At 53.7% G+C, this 21,973-nt stretch overlaps 3 protein-coding genes across 70 annotated transcripts in view; 2 read left to right on the plus strand and 1 right to left on the minus strand.

Moving 5' to 3' along the window:
• The window catches only part of LOC147360534 (uncharacterized), a 31,806-nt gene extending 14,693 nt beyond the window's left edge, over positions 1 to 17,113 (minus strand). For 3 of the 42 annotated variants that reach the window (XR_015139226.1, XR_015139224.1, XR_015139221.1), the window contains exons 1-6: positions 14,669 to 14,929; positions 12,916 to 13,100; positions 6,583 to 6,706; positions 6,222 to 6,297; positions 2,741 to 2,874; positions 4 to 187 (exon numbers count right to left, since the gene is read on the minus strand). Coding sequence is in view for 6 of the 42 variants with exons in the window: in XM_086332735.1 (XP_086188861.1) it covers positions 5,959 to 6,297; positions 6,583 to 6,706; positions 12,916 to 12,986 (534 nt within the window). In the remaining 36 variants the exon portion in view is untranslated. Of the gene's footprint in view, positions 1 to 3; positions 188 to 2,740; positions 2,875 to 3,959; positions 4,095 to 5,844; positions 6,298 to 6,418; positions 6,707 to 7,040; positions 7,177 to 7,288; positions 7,584 to 12,915; positions 13,101 to 14,668; positions 14,930 to 16,976 lie in introns of those variants that run through there. The other 39 variants (XR_015139245.1, XR_015139238.1, XR_015139228.1 and 36 more) reach the window with 23 other exon arrangements.
• The window catches only part of GNAS (GNAS complex locus), a 67,388-nt gene continuing 49,623 nt past the window's right edge, over positions 4,209 to 21,973 (plus strand). For 8 of the 27 annotated variants that reach the window (XR_015139210.1, XR_015139212.1, XR_015139211.1 and 5 more), the window contains exons 1-2: positions 17,307 to 19,424; positions 19,689 to 19,770. Coding sequence is in view for 20 of the 27 variants with exons in the window: in XM_086332706.1 (XP_086188832.1) it covers positions 17,456 to 19,424; positions 19,689 to 19,770 (2,051 nt within the window). In the remaining 7 variants the exon portion in view is untranslated. Of the gene's footprint in view, positions 5,334 to 17,122; positions 19,425 to 19,688; positions 19,771 to 21,973 lie in introns of those variants that run through there. The other 19 variants (XR_015139213.1, XR_015139214.1, XR_015139215.1 and 16 more) reach the window with 6 other exon arrangements.
• LOC147360536 (neuroendocrine secretory protein 55) overlaps positions 4,209 to 21,973 on the plus strand; it is a 62,317-nt gene continuing 44,552 nt past the window's right edge. Inside the window, exon 1 of the mRNA XM_086332732.1 lies at positions 4,209 to 5,333. Coding sequence (XP_086188858.1) covers positions 4,566 to 5,291 — 726 coding nt within the window. The 5' untranslated portion in view covers positions 4,209 to 4,565 and the 3' untranslated portion in view covers positions 5,292 to 5,333. The remainder of the gene's footprint in view (positions 5,334 to 21,973) is intronic.

The following is a 21,973-nucleotide window of genomic DNA, read 5'->3' on the forward strand; positions in this document are numbered from 1 at the left end:
TGCCTGGAGGAGCAGAACCGATCTTTTATCTTCCGTCTCATCTTGGAAAATGTACTGGTGTTGAGGGGACCTGTGACAATGCCCCAGCAAGCCTTCTGAGAATTCCTGTGAGTCATCTGTCTCCCAAGAGGTACCAGAGCAGGGCTTTGCACACAGTAGGCACGTGGGTTGAAAGCCTTCTAATGGGCTCCAAACAAAAGAAAAGAAAAGAAAGCCTCAAAGTCAGACGAGGGAAGACCCCACCTCCTGCAGAAACCCACCAGATGGACACTCCCTGACATAACCACTGCCCGCTGGCTTCCCTCCCTGGTTTGCCCATCTGGGAAGGATTGAGGATTTGCCACCTGTTGGCAATCCACTAATAATTGGGGGCATTTCCCACTGACGTGCATGTTGTCAAATGGCAGGGCTTGGTCCCCTCTCAATCACCTCCATCTCCCCACAGGCCTGGAAGACTGTCCTGGTCATAGAAGTGACTCAATGTGCAATTGCTATACAGCTAATTTCATTTTTAATTTCTGAGACAGCTCAGGGCAGGGAGGCAAAGAGGCCCAATATAATGAATAGACAGACGGCTAATTTCTCTGCCAGTGAGTTGTGGAGCAGAGAGCCACAGAGTCCCACCTTGGTTACAAAAGGCCCACCCACCACTGGCTGAGGCTTCCCAGTTAACACCTGTTTGCTTGTGTCCTAAAACTGCCACCCAGACATTCCTTCCTGCCATTGAACCACCTGCAGTTTCATATGCCTCTGAAATAGAAGCCGAGTTGGAAGAACACGTCCATTGATAGAGCCCTCAGCTCCTCTCCCAGGGCCTCCAGACCCCTTTCATGAAATCAGATTCTGACTTGAAAAGAACTCAGTGAGCGTGGGGTTCTAATCCACCCGGCTCAGGAGTCCTGGGGAAAACATCTCCAATATGTGGTCCTCTGTCTTTTGATTTAATGCTGCTCCTGACAAAGAGCCAACCACCTCCTGACAGCCGTTGCATTTCACAGTCCTAATTGTTTGAATACTCTTCCTTGGGCTGAGCTGACATAGCCTGCTGGAACTATGTTCCGTAGGTTCTAATTCTACCCTCCCAAGCCACATAAAAGACATCTTAGTGCCTCTTCCCCAGGATGATCCTGTAAAGGGCTGGAGACAATACTCTTCAGAATGAACTGGGAACTGCACTTCCCTATCCCATGGGCTCAGGGGCCACCCTCCGGCCGAGCCCCGCAGGTGACATACATCCACACTTTATTTACCACAGACAGACAGCCCCTCGCTCCTTAGCCTGGTAACAACCCGAGGTCGTTCATCACCACTTGCTCCTTTTTGAAATTCATCCTGCAGCAAGCACTTTTAAAGTCATACACGTAATGCATTTTAAAGAGCGTTTTCTGCACGGAGCCATTTGCTTGGCCTCGGCACTAAGTGCGAGATGGAACAGTATTTTAGTGTGGTCCTCCTGCTCTCGGAGCCCGTGTCAAATGAACGCCAGAAACGTACCTGTAACTATACATGACTGGGGCTCTAAATGCGGTGCTTTGTTAAATGTTCGTTTGTTGATTAAAATGCATCTTGCAAAGAAAGTGCATTTCTAATGCAGACTGTAGTCCAAAACTATGTATTATGTAATGCACATTTTTTAATAATGCAGGCAATCTCGTGTATCTGTATTAGTGGATCAGCTCTGAGCTGCCATCTCCATTACAGGCAGAAAGCACTCCTGCAAAACGAAGTACTTTCTTATGTCCACTAAAGAATCATAATCCCCCTCATTGCTGACAGCTGGCATTTGTCTCCATTGAAAGGGCATTCAGCAGCACCCACATCTGCCTGATTTTTTCCCAATGTGCCCTGAGAACCACTTGAGTGATGTCTTTATGTTCCACTCACTGTCAGGGGGGCTGCACTGATTGAAAGAAAGAAAGCAGATGGGTCAACGTGAGCAGAACCTTTGGAAATGTCTCAGGGTGGGGCTGAGAGATCAGGATTTGAGATCTATAGCTCCAAAGGACCCTGTCCCCTGTCCTGTAATAACATCCATATGTGATTGGTGCCATCCAGGCATCTGTGACAGTAAACCCCTTTCGGTCGCTCTGGACCAAGGAGGAGGAAGAGAGCACGACAAGAATGCAGACATGTGCCCTTTGACGAGGTTTGCAAATCGATTCCACTTTATTAGACTGATCAGTATTTTAATGCTACAAATGAACTCAATGAACTCAAGACACAAGACAGGCACTGCTGAGAAGCCAGGTCAGGAACATTCAAGACCATTCACAGCCAAGACGCAGATATAAAACCTTCACATGTCCAAAACAGTGGCTAGGATCTCACTAAGGTCTTAACTCTGGGCTTCACAGCTCTAAGGCGAACATGGAAGGAAAGGGGTGTGTGCCCCACCATGCTGAGGAACCACTGTGGATGCAGGGCACTCTACTGTGGACTACCACAAAAGGTAAAGCAGAATCACCTCATAGAGGAGGGACCACCCTGATGGTCCCGTGGTTAAGAATCCGCCTGCCAATGTAGGGGACACGGGTTCAGTCCCTGGTTTGGGAAGATCCCACGTGGCATGGAGGAACTAAGCCTGTGTGCTACAACCACTGAGCAACAGAAGTCACCTCAATGAGACGCCCAAGCACCATAACAAAGAGTAGCCCCCGCTTCCCACAACTAGAGAAAGTCCAAGTGCAGGAATAAAGACCCAGCAGAGCCATAAAGAAAGAAAGAAAAGAAAAAGAATTACCTCATGGACTCTTGAAGTCTCTGCCACGTTGACTCAAAGACAAGAAAAACCACCTGTGCCACTTGGAAGCTTGTTGGTACTTGCAGACTTGAGGAAGATGGTTTTGCTGAGTTGTACCACGGGTGGACCTGTCACTAGGGCAAAAGGGATGCTCTGTATTTGAATAAGGTGGGCAGAAGCAGCAGTCAAGTTGCAACTGGAACCCCTGAGCTTCCAAAGTACTACCCTTTCCTAAGCAAGGACCACTCCAGGGACCCCCTCCAGGAGAACATGGACCTCGTTTGATTTTCCAGGGCCAAGAGATGGTCTCATCTCCTTTGGGGTTCAACGATATGACCTAGGGGGTCTAGCTGTCCCGTAGCCCTAATACTCTGGTTGACCCAATAAATTTTCTCATATGTAGAATGCATACTGAATCAAACAATGCTGATGGGTAAGGAGTGAGTCCTGAGTGGTTTAATGCTCTGATTAACATAAGATTAGTCCTAAAGATTCTCTCCTTAATATGAGATTGCCTTTCCTTTCCTCTTCTTCCTACTCTACCACCTTCAGCACCTAGAACAGAGGTTGGCAAGAGCTAGGCATTCAATATTTGTTGAATGACTGCACTTTGTTGAAAACCTGTTTATGAAAAGAGCTGTGAACGGTACCCTGCGGTTTCCTTGATAGCCGAACGCCCTGCAGCGCCCTCCAGGGTCGGCGAACTGGTTTGCACGTACTGAACCATCAGCACAGATCTTCCTTGAGGGATGTTCTGGGCAGAGAGAGACTTTCAGCCCTCGTTCTGCGCTAGAGCTCAGGGTGGCCCACCAACGGGTTCGGGGACGTGTAAACCATCACCTCGTCTGTCTGTGGGCGTCCTTCTTAGCGAAGGTGCTTATCTAACCATTCCGTAATTAATTAGTCGCTTCAGACCGCATTGGGGAAGGATCTGGAAACGTCTCAAATTACAGTTTCTAGACCAGATCTGCCAAAGGTGTCTCACGATTAATGATTGCCTGAGATTACCCTTTTCCAACTATAATATTAAGCCCTTGGAAAATGCCCTGGACTGGATAGTTAATAGTGACGTACAGACGCTCATTCCTCCAGAAGACAGAATATCGGCAAATTTTTTAGCTGCTTCAGGCTTTGTTCAATTTATCAATAACCCTGGAGAAGCTGGGGAGGGGTCCGGACACCATGAAGAACCCATGCCCCGCTGCGCACACACTCTAACCTGTGGCTCGCTGGCTGGCTGGCTCGCTTGCTCCATGGCACCCGCCTGGTCCCCCCGCCGCTCGCATCGTCCAAAACCTTTCAAACAAGGTTCCCTCCTGCCACCTGCCGGTCCACTAGGGTCTGAGCCGAGGCTCCGCGCCACCGCGCAACGCGCGGGGACCCGCCCCCGCCTCCCTACTGCACATGCCCGGCAGAAGTCCGGGCGCGCAACTTTGCAGAACCTCTCAGCCCCGTCTGTCTTCGCCTCAGTCTCCTCTTTCCTCTCCCAGGCGAGAGGACCAGCGGAGACACCTCTCCGGAGTCTTAGGCTGCAGAGTCTAAGACTTAGAGAGAGGGGCCCCGGAGGAGACGGACTTTCCCACCCCTTTTCCCATCCCTTCTTTATGCCCAGAGAGGCAAGCAGAGGCGCGGAGCTTTAGAAAGTTGAGTGGTCAGGAAGGTAGGTGCTTCCCTTTTTCCCCTCGAGCCGAGGTGGGGCTGGGACCGCCGGACCCAGCTTCTTCCCTCGCGAGGGGCACCTTTTTCGGCTCTAGCGGCCGATGCGCTTCGGAGCTGCTCTCTGCAGAGCCAGAGGGTGGGTCGGATTCGCCGAGTGTGCGTGAGGATGGATCGTAGATCCCGACCTCAGCTAGGGCGCCGAGCTCGCCACAATTACAACGATCTGTGCCCACCCATAGGCCGCCGGGCAGCCACCGCGCTCCTCTGGCTCTCCTGCTCCATCGCGCTCCTCCGCGCCCTTGCCACCTCCAGCACCCGCGCCCAGCAGCGCGCGGCTGCCCAGCGCCGGACCTTCCTGAACGCCCACCACCGCTCTGCAGCCCAGGTATTCCCCGAGCCCCCTGAATCTGACCACGAGGACACAGATTTCGAGCCCTCCCTTCCCGAGTGCCCAGAGTACCAGGAAGAAGAGTTCGACTACGAATCCGAGACCGAGTCCGAGTCTGAAATCGAGTCCGAGACCGAATTCGAGACCGAGTCTGACACCGCCCCCACCACTGAGCCGGAGACCGAGCCCGAGGACGAGCCGGGCCCCGTGGTGCCCAAGCGCCCCACCTTCCACCAGTCTCTCACCGAGCGTCTCAGCGCCCTGAGGCTGCGGAGCCCCGACGCCTCCCCGAGTCGTGCGCCGCCCAGTACTCAGGAGTCTGAGAGCCCCAGACAAGGGGAGGAGCCCGAGGACAAGGATCCGAGGGACCCCGAAGAGTCAGAGGAGCCCAAGGAGGAGGAGAAGCAGCAGCAGCACCGCTGCAAGCCCAAGAAGCCCACCCGCCGCGACCCATCCCCAGAGTCCCCTTCCAAAAGGGGGGCAATCCCCATCCGGCGTCACTAATGGAAGACGCGCCCCGGATTCTCCTTGTGTTCTTTGACCCAGGTTGGTTGCCCACCGTTAAACTGGCGAGTCTGGGGTCGGTGCAGGACCGGCGGGAGGAAGGGAGGGAGGAAAGGCAGGTTAGAGGGAAAGCGGGAAGAGAGCGGGCTCAGTGAGCCAGCCCGGGAGGGGCAGGGGCACAGGGCCAACTGGGAAGGGCTCCCCAGACCTCCCCCAGGGTGCCGGTGGGCGCCCAGGTGGCTAAACGCTTGTTGGACGGTGGGGCGTCTTTGCGCCCCTCTGGAAACAGCCAGAGGTCTCTGAGCTGGTGTCCAGGACGCGCGACTGAATCCCGGGCGCACCCCAGGTTTCGAGCTGCACACCCAGAAGGCACGGGTAAGTCACTTATTTTACGTGCATTTTTCCCTCCTAGAGAAACTAGTCTCAAACCAGTTGGCCATGGCGGGTGCCAAAAACGTGGTTCGGAAGTGCTCGCGCCAACTTTCGGAAAGCAGGGCCGCTGCGCTGTAGCGACACTGTTGCAATGTGCGAAAAGTAATCAGGCAGGGATTGGGTGAGAACTCCGGAGAGTTGCCTGCTCCCGGAAAGTCTCTCGCGCGCGCGGCGGTTAAGGCACTTGGAGCCTGGAGCCCAGGACCCGTTGCTGCCAATTTGGAGCCGCGGGACCTCAGCGCCAGTGCCCCTCGCGGCTGTGCGCCAGTCCTGGCCGCCACAGCCCGTCCCCGGGCGCTCGCGGGGCCAGAGACCGCTGCAAAGAGCGTGCGCACCTGCCTGTGCGCCTCGTAGCCGACCTCTCCGAGCCAGCCGGCGGTTTCCCACGAATCACCTGTGCTTGGAGGGCAAGCAGAGGAGGTACGGGAGTCTCAGGAGGTGCCCGACGGGCTACCAGGGTTGGGGGCACGGACATAGTCGTGTCGCGGTATCGCCAACCTTTTGGCGCAGCTGGTCTGATGGCGACGCTGGATACATCTTGGCTGGAGAGGTCCCGGGCTTTTTGCGCAGCTGCCTGGGGATGTTAGATAGTAGCTAAAAAGTCAGCGAGGTGGTCACGAGCCGAAAGGTAAAGCGGAACAAGGAACAGGCTGGAGACGGAGTCGCGCCTATCATCAGGGAACCCCACAACGCACCCGTAAAGAGCGCATAGCCAAAGAGCGCATTCCGAAAGAGCGCAGCACCCGCCGAGCTGGGGAAAGGTGTAGGAGCCGCCGCAAGTCCCTGGGCAGTTAGTTGAGAGAAGGAAAGGGCCAGAGGCTACGGCAGCCTCAGGGAGGGGAGGGCAGGCGGCACGTACCGGCCATTTTTGGCTCGGGTGGGGCTGTTTGGAATCTGTAACCTGAAGGCAAAGCTGGAGCACGGAAACGGCCGCAATCCGGTAACGCATCTTCGGTGCGTAAAGTGTGCCTTTCTCGCCAATCCTGGGGGGAGAGACTGGTTAGTGAAAATGTATTTACAAAACCTCCCCCGATTTGGAAATTGATCTTTTTCTTGGTGCGCGTTCGTCTCGTTTGGTGCCGGTTTGAGCTATTCACATGAGAAGAATTTGGGGGGAAAGTGAGGCGTTTGGAAACTTGAAAAGGCGGGTCGGGTTCTTAGACTCCTAAAATAAGGTTTCGGCGTATATTTAGAACATATCTTAAGGGGTCTTCCTTCCAGGTCTCCGCCCGGGGGAAGGCGTCGCGCAGCCCCAAAACTTAGCTCTGGTGGGCTGCGGCGCTGACTAATAGCTCTTGGATGCTGCCCTGGTCTTACCTAGTAAACAGCGGCGAGGGGGCTTCCTTGGGCAGCGGGGTAAGTGTCCAGAAGTCTGGAGGCTGCCTAGGACTTGGGGGTCCGGCATGCCCTGTCTTTGGCTTGAAAGCATTAAACTACCTAGGTGAAATGGGGGTCCCCAAAGCTAACGTTTCTACTTAGTGTAAAAACGGCGGCGCAGTGTTCCTATTGGAGGCATTGGACGTGCTGGCTTTTTCTCTGTTGATGTCTTGGAAGCCTGAGCTCACCCAGTAAAAGGTCTCTGGTGAATAGGCGGCTGCGGTCAGGATGCCCTTGGCTTTTCAGTGTGGGGGCTGCCCTCCCAGGTTGGAGTCTAGGGGAACTGTTTTCCTGCAGAGCTGGGTTTTCCATTAGAGAAACATGTTGCTTTAGCATATAAAAGTTGAAAAAAAAGTCTTCAGTGCAACGCCCACACCTGTCACCCCAGTCTCGGGCTGTTTTTTAAACAGAAGCTTGCGCGGGAGAGGGTGACTTTCTTAACTGTAGGCATTTTACCAGGTTAGTTGGGGCGGCTGGGTCCCCCCTTCCAGGAACGCACTGTGGGCCATCTTTCAGACATTCCTCCATGAACTACCTGATTGAGAAAACCTGTTACCCTCCCCCCACTCAGTTCCCTTCCCCCACCCCCTCCCTCCTTCCATCCTGATTCCAGGGTGGAAGAGTCATTAGGAACATACAGAACACCTGAGGAACATACCAAACCCCTGTGAGGAGGACCCCCACCCCACGGAGAGGGGCTTTTGCTACACACAGGATTCAAAAAGCCCTCTTTCTACCTACGGCACTGGTGTTTAGCTGCCTTTCTCTGCCAGAAGCGTTTCTGGCAAGTTCTCCAAGCATTCCCCACTCTCTCGTCTCCCAACTAGCCCTTTGTCTTGCCCTGCAGCACTGAGGTATTAGCATTTGAATGGCCTTATTTGCCCTTGCAACTTAGGAAATTGGCTCCCAAAAAGCAGCCCTTAGAGTTGACCACAGGGGTGAATTACCAGCCAGTTACTAGGTTTCAACTGGAGAGGAAGAAAGGAAGAGGAAGGGAAAACTAGTAAAATAAAGCTGGTTAAATGGTCTGCTCCAATATTCAGGATTTTTTGTTTTGCTACATTAATCATTTGCTTAATAAAAATGTGCTTTTTCTTGGACAAAAGTGTTCTTTTAAGTGAACTTGAGTTGGAAAATCATGCATCAGTGTTCAAATACTGTGTGGTGTCAACAATCTGATGCCCTGAGGTTTGGCAAAGAAAACATTTAATCTGTGTTTATCAGAATTCGGGAATTGGGAATTTTAAAGTTTGGAATTGTCTTAAGATAATGTCTGTTTAATGCACTAGAAACTTTTCCCCTGGAACTGCTATCACCCCTTTACTCTTTAGCCTCAGTTTTAGCAGTTTTGATAGAAGGTTTAATGAGGAAGAAAGCTGAAACGTCAAGGTTGGTAAGAAATGAGCTTTAAAAAAAATGCATGGATTTTACTCAGTTTTTCTATATTATCACTGCGCTTCAGGTAAAGGGAGGCTACAGAGAGGAAACTGAGCAAAAATCTTGGTGGCTGGGAAAGTATGTCTCTTAACAGAAAGATTACAAACAAATCACTAGAATCAAATCAAACTTCCAGAGTGATGTCATATGCCAACGCAAGGACTGCCCTTCCCTTAAAAATTGTCCAGCAAAAAGGCGATGAGATTCTCAAATTACATCTTTAATCCCGTTTTAGAATGAGGGCTGGAATTCCTCATCCTGTTCTTCGGGTTTGCCATTAATGTCGCTGTTTTCTAAATTCTGATGCCCCAGAGCTGGACAGCTGGGTCTAAGACCTCAGGCTCATCGACCACACCTGCCTGCAGGCTGAGGTCAGGCCCAGTGGTCTCTGCCTCAGTTTCTTCATATGGAACATGAAGGAGCTGAAGAGCGGGTCCTAGCATCCCTTTCTGCTCCCAGTACCTGCAGGGTGACTAAGTAAAGCCCAGAGTTTCCCAGTTTGACTCAGATCAATGATTTTAATGCTAAAGGAGCCCCACCCCCCCAAATGAAAGGTTGATAAAATAAAAACACCAGTTGTGAAGAATTCTTTCTCTTTTGTGTTTGTCTAATTTGATTTTCTCAAATCTGATTTTGCATTAGGGGCAAAAATGGTGCAGAAGCAAGTCAGAAAAAAAAAAAAATCCGTAAATAGGATTTAGAGAATTCAGGCAGACAGGTTAGAGAATTCGGGATTCCACCACAACCTCTTACTAACAAGGATGGGGGGTGGGGTGGGTGCCTAGACTTCTGAAGAGCAGCTGTTAAGCTTAAGAGTTACTGTCTGTTGTAGGTGTGCTGTTGCTCATCTGCCCTCCTTCATCGCAGGGTCAGAAGATAGGCTTTTCAGGGTGGGGGCAGGCAGCCTGGAGATGCTCGCCGTTTGGGGAGAGAGCAGACAAATACTCCCAACCTCAAACTGACCACAAGTGCAGAGTATATGTTCTAGTAACACTTAAAAGTGTCCTGATGAGGACTGACCTGAAAAATTGGCTCAGAGGCTGCAGCTAATTAGGATAAACCAGTTTTCTTTCAACCTTCCCCCCCCCCTCATTATCGTTCCCTCCCAGGAGCTTTTTCAGACATTTTTTTTCCTGAATTAGTCCTCATTCATGAAATGTGAATACCACAGATTCAGAGATACACCATGTATCTGCCTCTCTACTGTGGGCTCCTGGAATAGCTAAGGTTTTTTTGCACTCTCCCCCAAACCAATCTTAACTCTGTTGCAAATGCATGAGATTGTTTTTTTAAAAGTGTTTAAGAAAAACTAATTTATGTCAAATTAAGTGATTTAACATCCCATTTTTGTTCTGTATTTTAACCTTGTTGGGGGGGGGCTACGTATTACAAGGCTATATATAACATGAATTTTACTGATGTTTGTTTTCTTTAAATCTCATGTTTTTTCCCCCAAGACCCCCGATACTGGTGCTAGTGAATTCACATGGCAGAGAAGTCCAAGTGAACAGCCTAGTGACTTAGTTCTTCCAAGGCCAAGAGTATGCAGTGCGGGGCCACTGTCACCTGCTGAAAGCACCCAGCCAATAAATGCAGGACACCTGAGAGGAGCTGGCACTGCAGCACCCCCACCTCCCCATTCCAGGGCATGCAGTGCTGTAATTCAGTGGGAGATTTGAGGACTACAAAAGGAAAGTGTAGGGGAAGTCAAAGGAAAAAGGAAAGATGGAGGGAGATGAGACACCTGAGAAGAAAGGAGGCTGAGGTTTGGAGATGGGGATCACAAAACCTGTGTTACGGCTAGAAAGAACAGGCTGAAGCAAGAGATTTGGGGAGGAAAAGGTTTAGAGGAGCCTCCATGGCAGTCTTCAACATCAGCTTAGTATTAGGAAGAGCGTTTTTCACAGCTGAGGGTGACGGTGGGTTAGTCACCCTACAGTCACTGTCCCCCTGAGAGTCTCTTACAGGCCTGGCCCAGAAATTTCAATTTCATAGATGCAGTCGAGCTGTCATATATACACCTCAAATGCTTCAATCAAATGGGAAGATTTACAACCTAGGAAACCTTGCTTTATATGGTTTAAATCCTAAGTCCTGGATTCTGGATCAGGGAGAGTCCCTGAATCTCAAACTTGAGGGGTGTGAGGATCACAGAGTCCAAGACTGCCCCCCACCCACCCCCAAGCTGAAGAAGACAAATTTCTCCTCCCCCAGGCAAGAGCCGGCTTCTGAGTGCCCTGGCTTATGTTGCTGTCTCAATTAGATTTCATTAGGAGACTTTGCTCTGGGTAATTGAGGTTGTGCACAAAGGTGAAATATACCATTCCCCTTACAAAGTCAAGAGGAATAAGTCATGCAGCCAAGAAGCCCCTCGGGGCCTGGAATTTCCACCAAGAATTACCGAAATTTCAAATAGAGCTTCCACTAAAGCCAAATGTGTCTTCTGGGATTTCCTCCCACCATTCCTACCCCCAACTTTTGCCCCTCTTAGTCCCCGTTCCAGGGTGACATTGTTCCTCTAATCTGGAATAGCCACTTCCTCCCCTGGAATTCTCAGCTGCACCGTCAGCCAGCCTAGAGGAGGAATCCACAGCTCCGTCCAGGTGGCTGTAAAGAATGTCTGGACCCACCCTACAAGCCCAAGGGGGTCAGGTGCCAGCCTCGTGTCTGGCTGCAGAATGGGGTGGCCGTTCCAAGATCAGGGCCACCAAGGACAGCTAATGAGCTGAACGAAGGGGCTAGCTGAACGAAGGGGCTAGCTGAACGAAGAGGGCTGGATTCTTGGTGGGAACCCTTGGTCCCTGGGGCTTTTTAATCTGAGATCAAGTCTTTTCACACCTCTGGCTGCCATTGTCTGTAACATCCGCTCTGCGCCTGCTCCTGAGCCTCATCCATTGGAGACATTTTCCCTGCACTTGGCATTTGCTGAAATAGCTTGGTCACGCAGACCCTTCTGCAGACAGCAGTAGACTGCTGCTGCCTCCACCAGCTGAGGCTGGCAGAGGAGATGCTGGGAGGTAAAAGGATGGGCACAGCGAGTCCTAATTGAACAGTAATTAATTGAACAGCATCAAAGTCTTATTGCTACTCAGTCAGCACTCAGAAAACATTTGTCACTGGGAGGCTGAGAAACATAATCGTTGCCTGAATTCTCTTCCCTTTGTCCTTTCATTTCTGCCTTTGCCTTTTCCTCACAACTGGTGAAAAGATTCTCCTTTCCTCACCTGACAGTAACCCACTGCCAGCTAATGACACATGGGGGCTGCAGAGAAGGCTTTGCAAACTGCCCCACTGCCAAGCATCCCCCCACCTTCCGGGAGGAAATGCCACCACCAGAGGAAGAGGGATCGTTAATTTGTCCTGGTTTCTGCTCTCTTCTCTCTTGCCTACCTCTCCTCCCTCTCAAGGGACCCTTTTCCACTTTGCTTTCTCTTTATTGGATACAGGGATGAACTAAAACAGAAAGCTGATAGGCAGCTACTTACAGTCTGGATAGGCTTTAGCAATGAATAAGAACTTCCAGACGTAAGTACACTGACGATCGTTCACTGATTATGACGTGTGCTGCCATGGAGGCGTCAATAGAGCAGAAGACGGAGTTGGTGGGCAGGCGGGCAGGGAGTCATGTGGGGCCGCCAAGGAAGGGGGCCACGTCCCTGCAGGTGACATTGGTGCCGTTTAAGAGTCAACAGTGAAGAAATACTGTCTTTCCATTTGGGGTTACTTCTTTACAAAAAGCCAGCTCATCACTCCTGTGGCACCTGGGCTGTCAGGTCTGAACAGACTGACTTCCTTAGAAACGCAGTGTTTGACTGAAACATGTGTAGTATTTCCCATCCTTTCTCAATGCATGAAGTGTAGAAACCCTATTCTTTTTAAGTAGTTGAGGATACACAATTTTCAAGAAACCTCCAGCTGGCTTCTGACAGCCCAGGCTTTCCTCCTCTCAGAGTACCATTTCACTGCAGACCCTAGCACAAGCCCTGCTGGGTGGGCGCCAAACCCCAGCCTGCAGCTTCACCCCAGTTCAGTCTTTCTTCAGGCACCCTCCCTAGTCTCTGCCTTCCTCTTCTGGGCTACATGAACCCATTAACTAATGTTCCTTTCTCCTTCGTGCTCATTTCTAAAAATATTTACCTTTTCCCTGATAGAAATCCATTCAGAATTGGAAATCGATGCCTAAGGTGATACTTTGCAATTATAAAATCATAGTGGCAGATCTTAAAAACTGTGCCCTCTGGCCACCTCCATCCAGGTCAAGGCCATGTTTCTATCTTGGCCAACAAGGTCACCAGCCCTGAATGGGCTCGCCAGACAGTCCCACCAATCTGAGTGGCCACCAGTTAGCCCCTCTCAGCTGATCACCCCCAGCTCTTACCATATGGGTGTCTTGGGTCCCTGTGGCGAGGCTACCCAGCTGCCTTTCAGGTTAGCCAGCTCTTCCAACATCTGGCTACCCTTCTGCTAGTCTCTCAAGTCCCACTTCTGATTTGTGATGAAGCTTCAGCTCTGATCCCCACTCATCCAAGAGATTTGGGGTTTTCAGATTCTGGTAGCCAGTCACTACAGTGAAATAAACAAGAGTGGACAAAGGGGGGGACACTGGAATTAAATGCCGCAATCTTTTCTTCCTGATCCTAATTTACCTTCAAATTAAGGTAATTGCTACTTGAGTCTAAGGGTCCTTTCTCAGCCCACAGCAGTGGTTTCAACTGGGGGTGGTTTTGCCTCCCAGAAGACACTTGGCAAAATTTAGAGACATTTTTGGTTGCTACAACGAAGGGGATGCTACTGGCATCTAGTGGGTAGAGGCCAGGGATGCTCCTAGACATCCTCCAGTGCCCAGGACAGTCCCCACAGCACAGAACTCCCTGGCCCCAGAAGGCAACTTGTGTAAAGGCAGAGAAACCGCCATCTAGACGAGCTATGCTGACCAATTCTTAAATTCTTCCCTCTGGCGGCTCCCACCCGGCCCTTCCTAGGCCCAACACTCTTTCCTGTTATGTCCCCCCTTTTTCTCTCCAGTGCTCCAAGTGTTTGAGAGTCTATCACCAAATTTATTTCTCCCCTTGAAGATTTTATCTGATCGAGTGATTTCATATCCTAATAAGGATAACTGTCACTTTGAATTTGGGGTCTTGTCTTGACTTTGGTCCCGTCCTCCTAAATAATAGGCTGAAAGAAATCTCCACCCAGACTGTACCTCCTTCTCCCCTCTGTCAGGTCCAAAACCAGACTGGCTAGGCACCATGCCAGCTTTTCTCCAGGTCCTGACTTCTCCATCCCAGGTGCCAGACCTGGGCTCCCCTGCCCCTTGCATGTTGCACCGGGGAGTTGCTGGAGGGTCCTCTGGGATCCCTCTGAGTCCCTTCCTCCAGTCTTCTTGCCTCCTTCACTGTGCCTGTTTCTCTCTCCCTTAAAGGTCATGACCGGCCAGGGCCTCCTTTGTTCTCTTCGTCAGGGCCATCCTCCACACTTCCCCAGTCCCGCCCTAAAACAAGGCTCAAATCCTCACTTGGAGGATTAAAAAAAAAAAGTTCAATATCTGTTCCATTTCCTACCAAAGAAGCCTCCAAACTGCTTGCCCTGCTATTCCATGGCATCCTCAGAGAAACACTATCAGTATTCCCTGCCTCTCTCTCCCACTGTTCCCCCAGGCCCGGCCGGGTGACCTGTTCTCTTTATCTAGCCGTGTGCCACGTTTCTTACTATTGGATCTTTGTTCGTGGTAGGCCGAAGTCTCCCATCCCCCCACTTTTGCTCACAGCCTAGCCATCCATCCCTTCGTGGAGGCCCATCTGCAACTCCATTTTCTCCATCAAAGTCCCCCCCGCCCCCGCCCCAGTTGAGGGGTCTTTTCTTTCATTTTTATGTTGCTTAGCCTCTAGGAAGGAAGATACTGTCGGCCTGATCCTCATCCCATCAGTGCGTGTGCTCTCCTGGCAAATAATCCAGGTGCTACAGGCTCCTGGGGATGCAGAACAGACACTCTGCACCCATTCCTGTTGAACGGTGCTGTAGGAAAGAGCCTCGGTGACGTGGGCTGCGCGCGAGGCCTGGCGAGTGTAAACCGTCCCTTTAGGGCCCCCATCGCGGCCTCCTTGAGGCTCCAAACCGCGACGCCTACTGACCTTCCACTTCGGCAGGGCTCAGCATCCCCACGACCTCAACTCCTTATCCATCTGGGGCTGTTCCTCTGCATCGGGGCAGTGAGCCCCCTCTCTCCTCAGGGTCTTGGCCCTCTACCTGCAGGCCCTTCGCTGCCTCCTCGCCTCGCCCTGGCAGCGGATCCCTCTTAGGGGTTTGCCCACCGCCATCAGCGAGAACGAGGGCTGCTCCCTGAGAGACCCCACCTCCCCTTTCAGCCTCGGTGACCTGGGGCATCAGGAAGTGACCCCACAGCGCCAGCCGGCCTCGTGGCAGCCCAGGCCTGGCCGCCATACGCCCGCCCACCAACCGCTCTTAACCACCCCAGCGGCACAACCTCTTAGGGCGTTCCAACGCGGCGCCCCCTATTGGACCTCCCACTCATATCCGGTTTCCGGTCTGACGCCCCCCGCTCATTCGCTAGGCAGCCTTGATTGGCGTGACCCCAGCCCAATGGCTGACCCAGCACTGGGGTCGGAGGGGAGTGAGTTGACTGTTGCGACCCAGTTGGCACATTCCGTGGATGCTCAAAAGGTTGAGCCGTTACGTGTGGGGGTAGTTGTCCAAAGTTTGGACCAAAGTTCAGTGTTGGTACTTGGAAGTGTGTTGACCCGAAGAGCTGAGATTATACGCCCTTGGGGTGGGGGTGGGGGGCTCCAAACGTTACCCGGGGTCCAACTTTGTCAGTTTTCCTCGGCACAGCTCATCCGCATGGGTGGTGGTTTACCGGGGGCAGTGATGCGCGGTGGCTCTGACCCCCTCGTTCAAAGAGGGATGTGTTAGGTTTAGCGAGGTGGCAGTGTGTGTGCGTACGTGGTTCGCCTGACTGTGGCTCGTAGATACAGCGATCCAGGCGATGCGACCTAAGCGATGCGCCCCGCTTGCCGCAGCCCACCTTGCACGTACCCCGCCATCCCTCCCCACGCCCTAAGGCCAAGTGATCACCTCCTTCTTGCCCAGCTACCTTCCATCTAAAAGTGGCTCATGGGTCCATGTCACCCACTGGCGAGACAGATATGCTTGAGTCCCGGGTCTTACATGAACCACACGCAGCAAATTTTTCCTGGGGCTCAAATCCCTCCGCAGACCCCCAAACCTTGATCTGTGTCCATGCACACGCCAAGCCCACCCAGGTGGTGTTGGCATTTATCCCTGCCGGCTCTGAGCCCACCACGCACTACAGCGACGGCGATGGGAGCTCAAGCCGGACGAGTGCCGGGTTTGTGGCCGGACTTAGTGCCGCCTCAGCGGGCTCAGGCATTCGAAAAGTAAAGCAGCTGTTCTAGGGGACCCATAGCGAGACGAGAAGAACTTGAAGGGGGCTGGAGAGGGGCTAGAGGAGCTGACTAATCAACCCCACAGCCGGTGCCCGAAGCGGGGAACAAGCGCACAGCGGTCGCAGCTGCCCGCACGGCACGGTTTGTATCTTTGGGTTCGGTGCGCACGGGGTTTTTCAGTCTCCGAGACCACCTTAAACCGGCCATAAATCTCAACTGAAATTCCATTTAGCCCTTTCCCAGAACAACAGGACCTCTGGAACTCTGGGGCCTTCAGTCTGTGGGGTCCCTGTGTGCGTCCCGCAACCCCCAGTTCCGTGCCGCGGCAGCTACCGCTTGGGAGGGTCTTGGTAGTAGATACCCAAGACCCTCTTACTCCCTTGTATTTATCGTCGTCCCCATGAACGGGGAAGAACCCTGCCTGCGTCACCCTAGGCCACTGCAGAGACCCCAGAATGTGGTGGGGATGGGGGACATTGATGTGCTAATTTATAGGAGCCAGCCTCGGCAACCGGCAAACAAAAGCCGTAGAAGCGATGTAAAGTACCCCCAACACATTTTAAAAACAAATTGCATGCTCACACTCGTCAGCCCCTTTGCCCTCGCCACTTGTCTGCTCCGCCGGTGGGCTCACGACCACCTGTCGCATCCCCGCGCGCTCCTGCACCCCCTTTGCACGCGCCCGAAGCCTTGCGCTCCAGACTCGGGACTTAGAATCTGAGGATGCTCAGGGCTGGGGGCTGCGGCTCAGAGGTTCAGGGGTAGTTTGGGGTTACGAAACACTCCTGCAGTCCCCCCTCCCCCCGAGGAGAGTCTGTTGGGTCTGGGAGGGAGGGGTTCAGCTCCTGCGCTCCCGCAGCCCGGGGCCCACGTCTTGCGTCACGTGTCCTGCAACGCAGGAGAGCGCTCTCTCTGACCAGGGGAGAAGAGAGGAGAAACACTCCAAATCAGTCAGGGAGAGGACTGGAAGGAGCCAAAACGTCCCTGCGAGGCCTGCGCGCATCAGCCCCCTTACCCAAAGTCTGGGGCTCCCGGAGCCTGGCGCCGGCTCCCAGAGCCATCTCGACACTGAACCTGCGTCCTCTGGTGGCCGAAAAAGAGCACGACGAGCGATTTTCGGACCGAATCGGCGCGCTCCTCTGATCCAAGCAGGCGGGGCTGGCCTGGGACTGAGCAAAAGAGAAAGAAGGGGACAAGTAAGGCCAAAGGTGGTGGTGGGGGGGGGGGGGCAGGAGCAGCCTGAGGGGAGAAAAAGTGATCAGAAAGGAGCCAAGACTCAACCAGCAAAAATAGACTTGTTTTTGCCATGGTCTGGGGTTCAAGGCCTTGAACCCCTGAACCCCTAGACCTCACTAGGGTTGGAAAGTGAGGTCGGAGAACTTTCCAGCTGGTACTTTGATTTAAATTTTTTGAAAATATTTTTTTCACCCTAGTTCGGTTGGGTGCTCCGTCTCACGGGGCCCCAAGTTTATTTTAAGAAGCCGCCACCGTGTTATGGGCGTGCGCAACTGCCTCGACGGCAATAATATGTCAGGACAACGCAATAACCCCCCTGAACTCGGGGAACAGCCCGAGCAACCACCTTTGGAGGCCCCAGGGGCAGCTGCCCCCGGTGCTGGGCCTGGCCCAGCCGAAGAGATGGAGACCCCACCGCCTCACAGCGAGCCCATCCCCATCGAGACTGAAGGCGAAGCCTGTGGACCCCCAGAGGTCTCCAGACCCAACTTCCAGGACCTCGGCCAGGCCATCAAGGAAGCTGGAGCCCATGGAGGGTACAGCCCACCTCCCGAGGAAGCCATGCCCTTCGAGGTCGAGCAGGCCAGCTTGGGAAGCTTCTGGCCTACCCTGGAGCATCCTGGAGACACCACTGGGACCAGTGCAGGCCTTGAGGCCTTCAGCCCACCGGTCATGGAGCCCGGAGCCTCCCCTGAGGCCGTTCCAAGCCTGGGAAGCTACAGCCCTCCACCAGAAGAAGCTATGCCTTTTGAGTTTGAGCAGCCAGACCAGGGAGAGAACCAACCTCCCTTGCAGGTCTCAGACCTTGCTCCAGGAGGCCCAGGTTCGGTGGTCTTCAGGGCTCCTCCCGAGGAGCCCCGAGCCATCAGACCTGAAAACGCAGGCATCAGAGGAGGATGCAGCCCTCCCCTCGAGGAGGATCTGCCATTCGAGTTTGATGGAGCAGCCTTGGGGAACGACAGCCCACCTCCTGGGCTCCCCCGAGCTATCCCACAGATCGACGGCGGTGGGGGCAGCCAGATCACGACAGTCGCGGTCTCGAGTGCGATCCTCCTCACTCCCGCCGCGAACGAGCCCCCCCTCTGGGTCCCCGGCATCATCGGCAGCCCATCTCGAGAGGCTGTCAGACCTCTTCCACACTTCGCGGGAGACAGCCCCCCGATGGAGGTCTCCAGACCCCCGCGCGAGGTTGGCAGCGCCCCCGTTGGGGTCGATGACGCTCCCGGCGACATGGACAGCCCCCCAGTCGCGCTTGATGATCTGCGCATCGAGGTCTCCGGAGCTCCCGTTGAGAGAGAGCAAGCAGAGGGAGAGAGACCCCCAGCCGAGGGAGAAGCAGCCGAGATGGAGGGAGGCTCAGCCACCACAGCCGCAGAGGGAGGCAAGGTCCCCGATCCCGGGGACGGAGCCCCTGCCGCCGCCGCCGAGGCAGCACTGGCCGCTCCAGCCACCGAGGCAGCCTCGGCTGCTCCAGAACCCCCTGCCGCCGGAGCAGCCCCTGCCGCTCCTGCTGCCCCAGCCGCTCCTGCCGCCCCTGCCGCCCCAGCCGCTCCTGCCGCTGGGGCAGCCCCGGCCGCTCTTGTCACCAGGGGAGCCCCTGTTGGCCGGGCGGCTCCTGTCCCCCGGGCAGCCACTGTCCCCCGGGCAGCCACTGTCCCCCGGGCAGCCTCCGTCCCCCGGGCAGCCTCCGTCCCCCGGGCCACTCCTATCACCTGGGCAAAGCCCACCTCGGGAGCGCGACCCGAGATCAGTTTCCTTAGACCCCCCAGCCCGGAGATCCAGGCTGCCGATCCGCCTGTTCCGCAGCCTCCGCGCGCATCTGCCTGGCGGGGCAGGTCAGAGCCCAGCTGCTGCTACCTCTACAACGATCAGATATCGGTCAGCAGCGACAGCGAAGACGAATCCGACGATGGGACCTTCGGATGCCGCCGCTGGTTTTCGTCCAAGCGAAACCGCCGCCACCGAAAGCCCCGGAGCAACTTGCTCCCCAACTTCCTCGTCAGGGCCTTCCGAGGCTGCGTCTTCGGATCCGAGAGCCCCCAGTTCAGAGGCTCCTTCAGCCCCAAGGTCAAGAAGGTTGCCTTGGCGGAGAAGCGCAGACAGGACCGCAAGGAAAACGCGGGGAAGCGTGGCCAGAAGTGGTCCGAGAAGAGACACAGCCAGTTCACCAAGCAACTCCAGAACAAGAAGATGGACAACTCGCATACGCAGCGCATGCTGTTTCTAGGTAATGCGGCGGACTTTGCCCGTGGGGAGCAGGGCCACCCTGGAACCCCGGGAGCGGGTGGCAGGGCTGCCCGATGGGCCTCCGGGCCTGGCGGCGGGAGGGGGGTGTCTGGGCCGAGGCGGGAAGAACCTGCCAGAAAGTTCCAGCATGGGGCCCTAACTTTGCCCTGGCAGCGGGAGGGATCTTGGGTGGGCTTGGGTGGGGGAGTGTGTGCCCTTTGGGAGATAAACATGGCGCAATACAACACTTGAGGGTCGTTTCCAGCTGGACAAACCAGTGCCAGCGATCGTAAGACCACGTCGGCGAGTCGTGGGGTGGGGGACGGCAAGAAAGGCGGGGGCTTCAGGTGAGCCAGGAACTGCGGGGCGGGGTGGTGGTGTCTGGGGGGTGGGGCGCTCAGGGGTCGCTCATGCTAGCTGGCTGGGGCCATCGGTGGGTTGGGGGTTGATGGAGAACGTGCGTCCCTGCCTCGCCCAGCTCAGCTTCCTGGTATCAGACAGCTTGTTGTGGGTGTGCATTGGTGTCCACATTGTGTCCGCCTGTGCATGGTATCCTCAAGTGTTCTCCAACCCCCATCCCTGGCACCCCCTAAATTACCCGCCGACTGTGTACTTGTACCGGGGAATGGGCTGTCTTGTGTTTTGCGCCATTGCGCGGGCAAAAACTTTCCGTGAACACACAACACTCCGGCGGTACCTGTGTGCTGGCGCTGGCGCTCTGCAGCGGGCGGCGCGAAACTGGCGGCGCGAAAAGCCTGAGAAAGTAGCGGGAGATGCCTGGGAGGATGTGGGGCCGCTGGCTGAGCTGGGGGCGGGGGCCGCCTCCGGGCGGCCTCCATAACCTATTTTCTGTCTGTCTTTCTCTCTTTTTTCCCCTTTGCGCTAAGCGTTTCCTCACTTCTTATTCGTTCGCCAAACCCTCCCGCCTTTACGGTTGAAAACCAGACACGCAGGTATCTGGGGCTGCGCGCAAAAATTTGGTATTCTGCACCCATTCAGCTTACCTGGTGGGGGATGAAGGGAGGAGGGGCAAAAAAACCCTACAAACCACACCGGGACTGGTTCCAGGGGATGGGCGTGGCTATGTTTAAGAACTATGAAATCATTTTTTTTTTAACCTAGGGAAGAACCTGAGGTAAGCCAATCCTTTACCCGTTTACCAAATACAGTAGGAGGGGCTTGGTTCTAAGAGAGAGGTTATGCGTTGGGAGTTGAATGCCCATCTTGTGTTTGAAATGCAATTAAAATAAAACTTTTTAAAACATGCTTCCAGTGTATTTTAAGTGTGTGGATAAAATGTGAAAAAACTGTGAGACATGTAAATGTTTACATGTGAATTTTTTCAAGCAGCTTTAGCTGGGGGCAGAGAGGCTCAAAGGTAAGACCCTCTGCATATGGGCTTGGGATACAAAAACATTAAAAGATCTGTTAATAATTCCATTGGGAGGATACCGTTGACGGCCCTGGCCTCCGCCCTCCTCCTCCCCTCACCTTTCCAACAGCCTCCTCCTCCCCCCGAAACAAGACCCTCTGCTGCATCTCCCCAGTCCCTCCCTGGCCCCGCCCAGTCCCCCTCCCTCCTTCCCCCTCCCCTAGATTCTCCTTAGCTCAAATCTGGGTCTTGATTCCTGTGCCACAGTTAATCAGAGCAGCAATTAGCAAAGATCTGAATGTGTGGCTTAAGTGAAGATTTCAAAAGTGAAACTCCGCAATCCTAATTTATTTTGCTTATTCTCTAAGCCCTCTCAAGGAATTTAAAGGTTACAATTTTTCAGGCTGTGCTACATTTGTTAAATATTTTGTAATGTGCCATATAACTGTGTGCTATTGTGATGTGTGCTTCTCACAAGTCACAGTTTTAAATGTGATGGTCATTTTATTCTTGCCCACCCAGGGAAATAAGGACAGCATCATTTCCCTCAAAAACATCCAGGAGGGAGGTAGTTTTACACTTCAGATGCCCTAACTGCACTAAAGGCCCAGAGCCTCAAACGACAGTGTGTTCTTCTCCTGCGGACAGCTGATTTTGCCACAACAGTTCCATGTCAACATTCCAAACATAGCACTGGGTAGCACACCTGTGATGGGGAGGGGCCATAACTAGGGGCAGACAGGAGAGCCAAGGCACAGTGTGCACTTGTCGCCTAGTTGGCAGTGTCCCTCACATGCTGCAGCCTCAGTTGCCTCATTTGTAAAAATCTTTCAAGCAGATCTTCACTAAATTCTCCTTTGCTCCATTCCCGGAATCCCCTATTCTGGGGCTTTAGGGTGGGGAGCATCATCCACTTAAATCAAGACTGGAGGCTTCTGCCATAGGTTATACAAACATCTACCCTGCAGCAAACAGTCCATGTCTGAGGCTGAGCCTTAAAGAACATTAGAAGTTTCCCTTGCTTACTCTTATTTTGATGCAGGGGAGAAAATTTGCCTTATAAAGAAGATTAGCTGGGCTCACCTGCATCACCCTGGCCCTACACCCAGGTCGAGCACCTTTGCATGCAGTGTAGTCCAGTGAGCCTTGAGCCCTGTCTATCAGGAAAACCTGAATTC

Source organism: Bos grunniens, chromosome 13 (assembly GCF_055505025.1).
Source record: "Bos grunniens cultivar Pamir isolate PY7600 chromosome 13, Bosgru_T2T1.0, whole genome shotgun sequence".
Classification (NCBI taxonomy): Eukaryota; Metazoa; Chordata; class Mammalia; order Artiodactyla; family Bovidae; genus Bos; species Bos grunniens.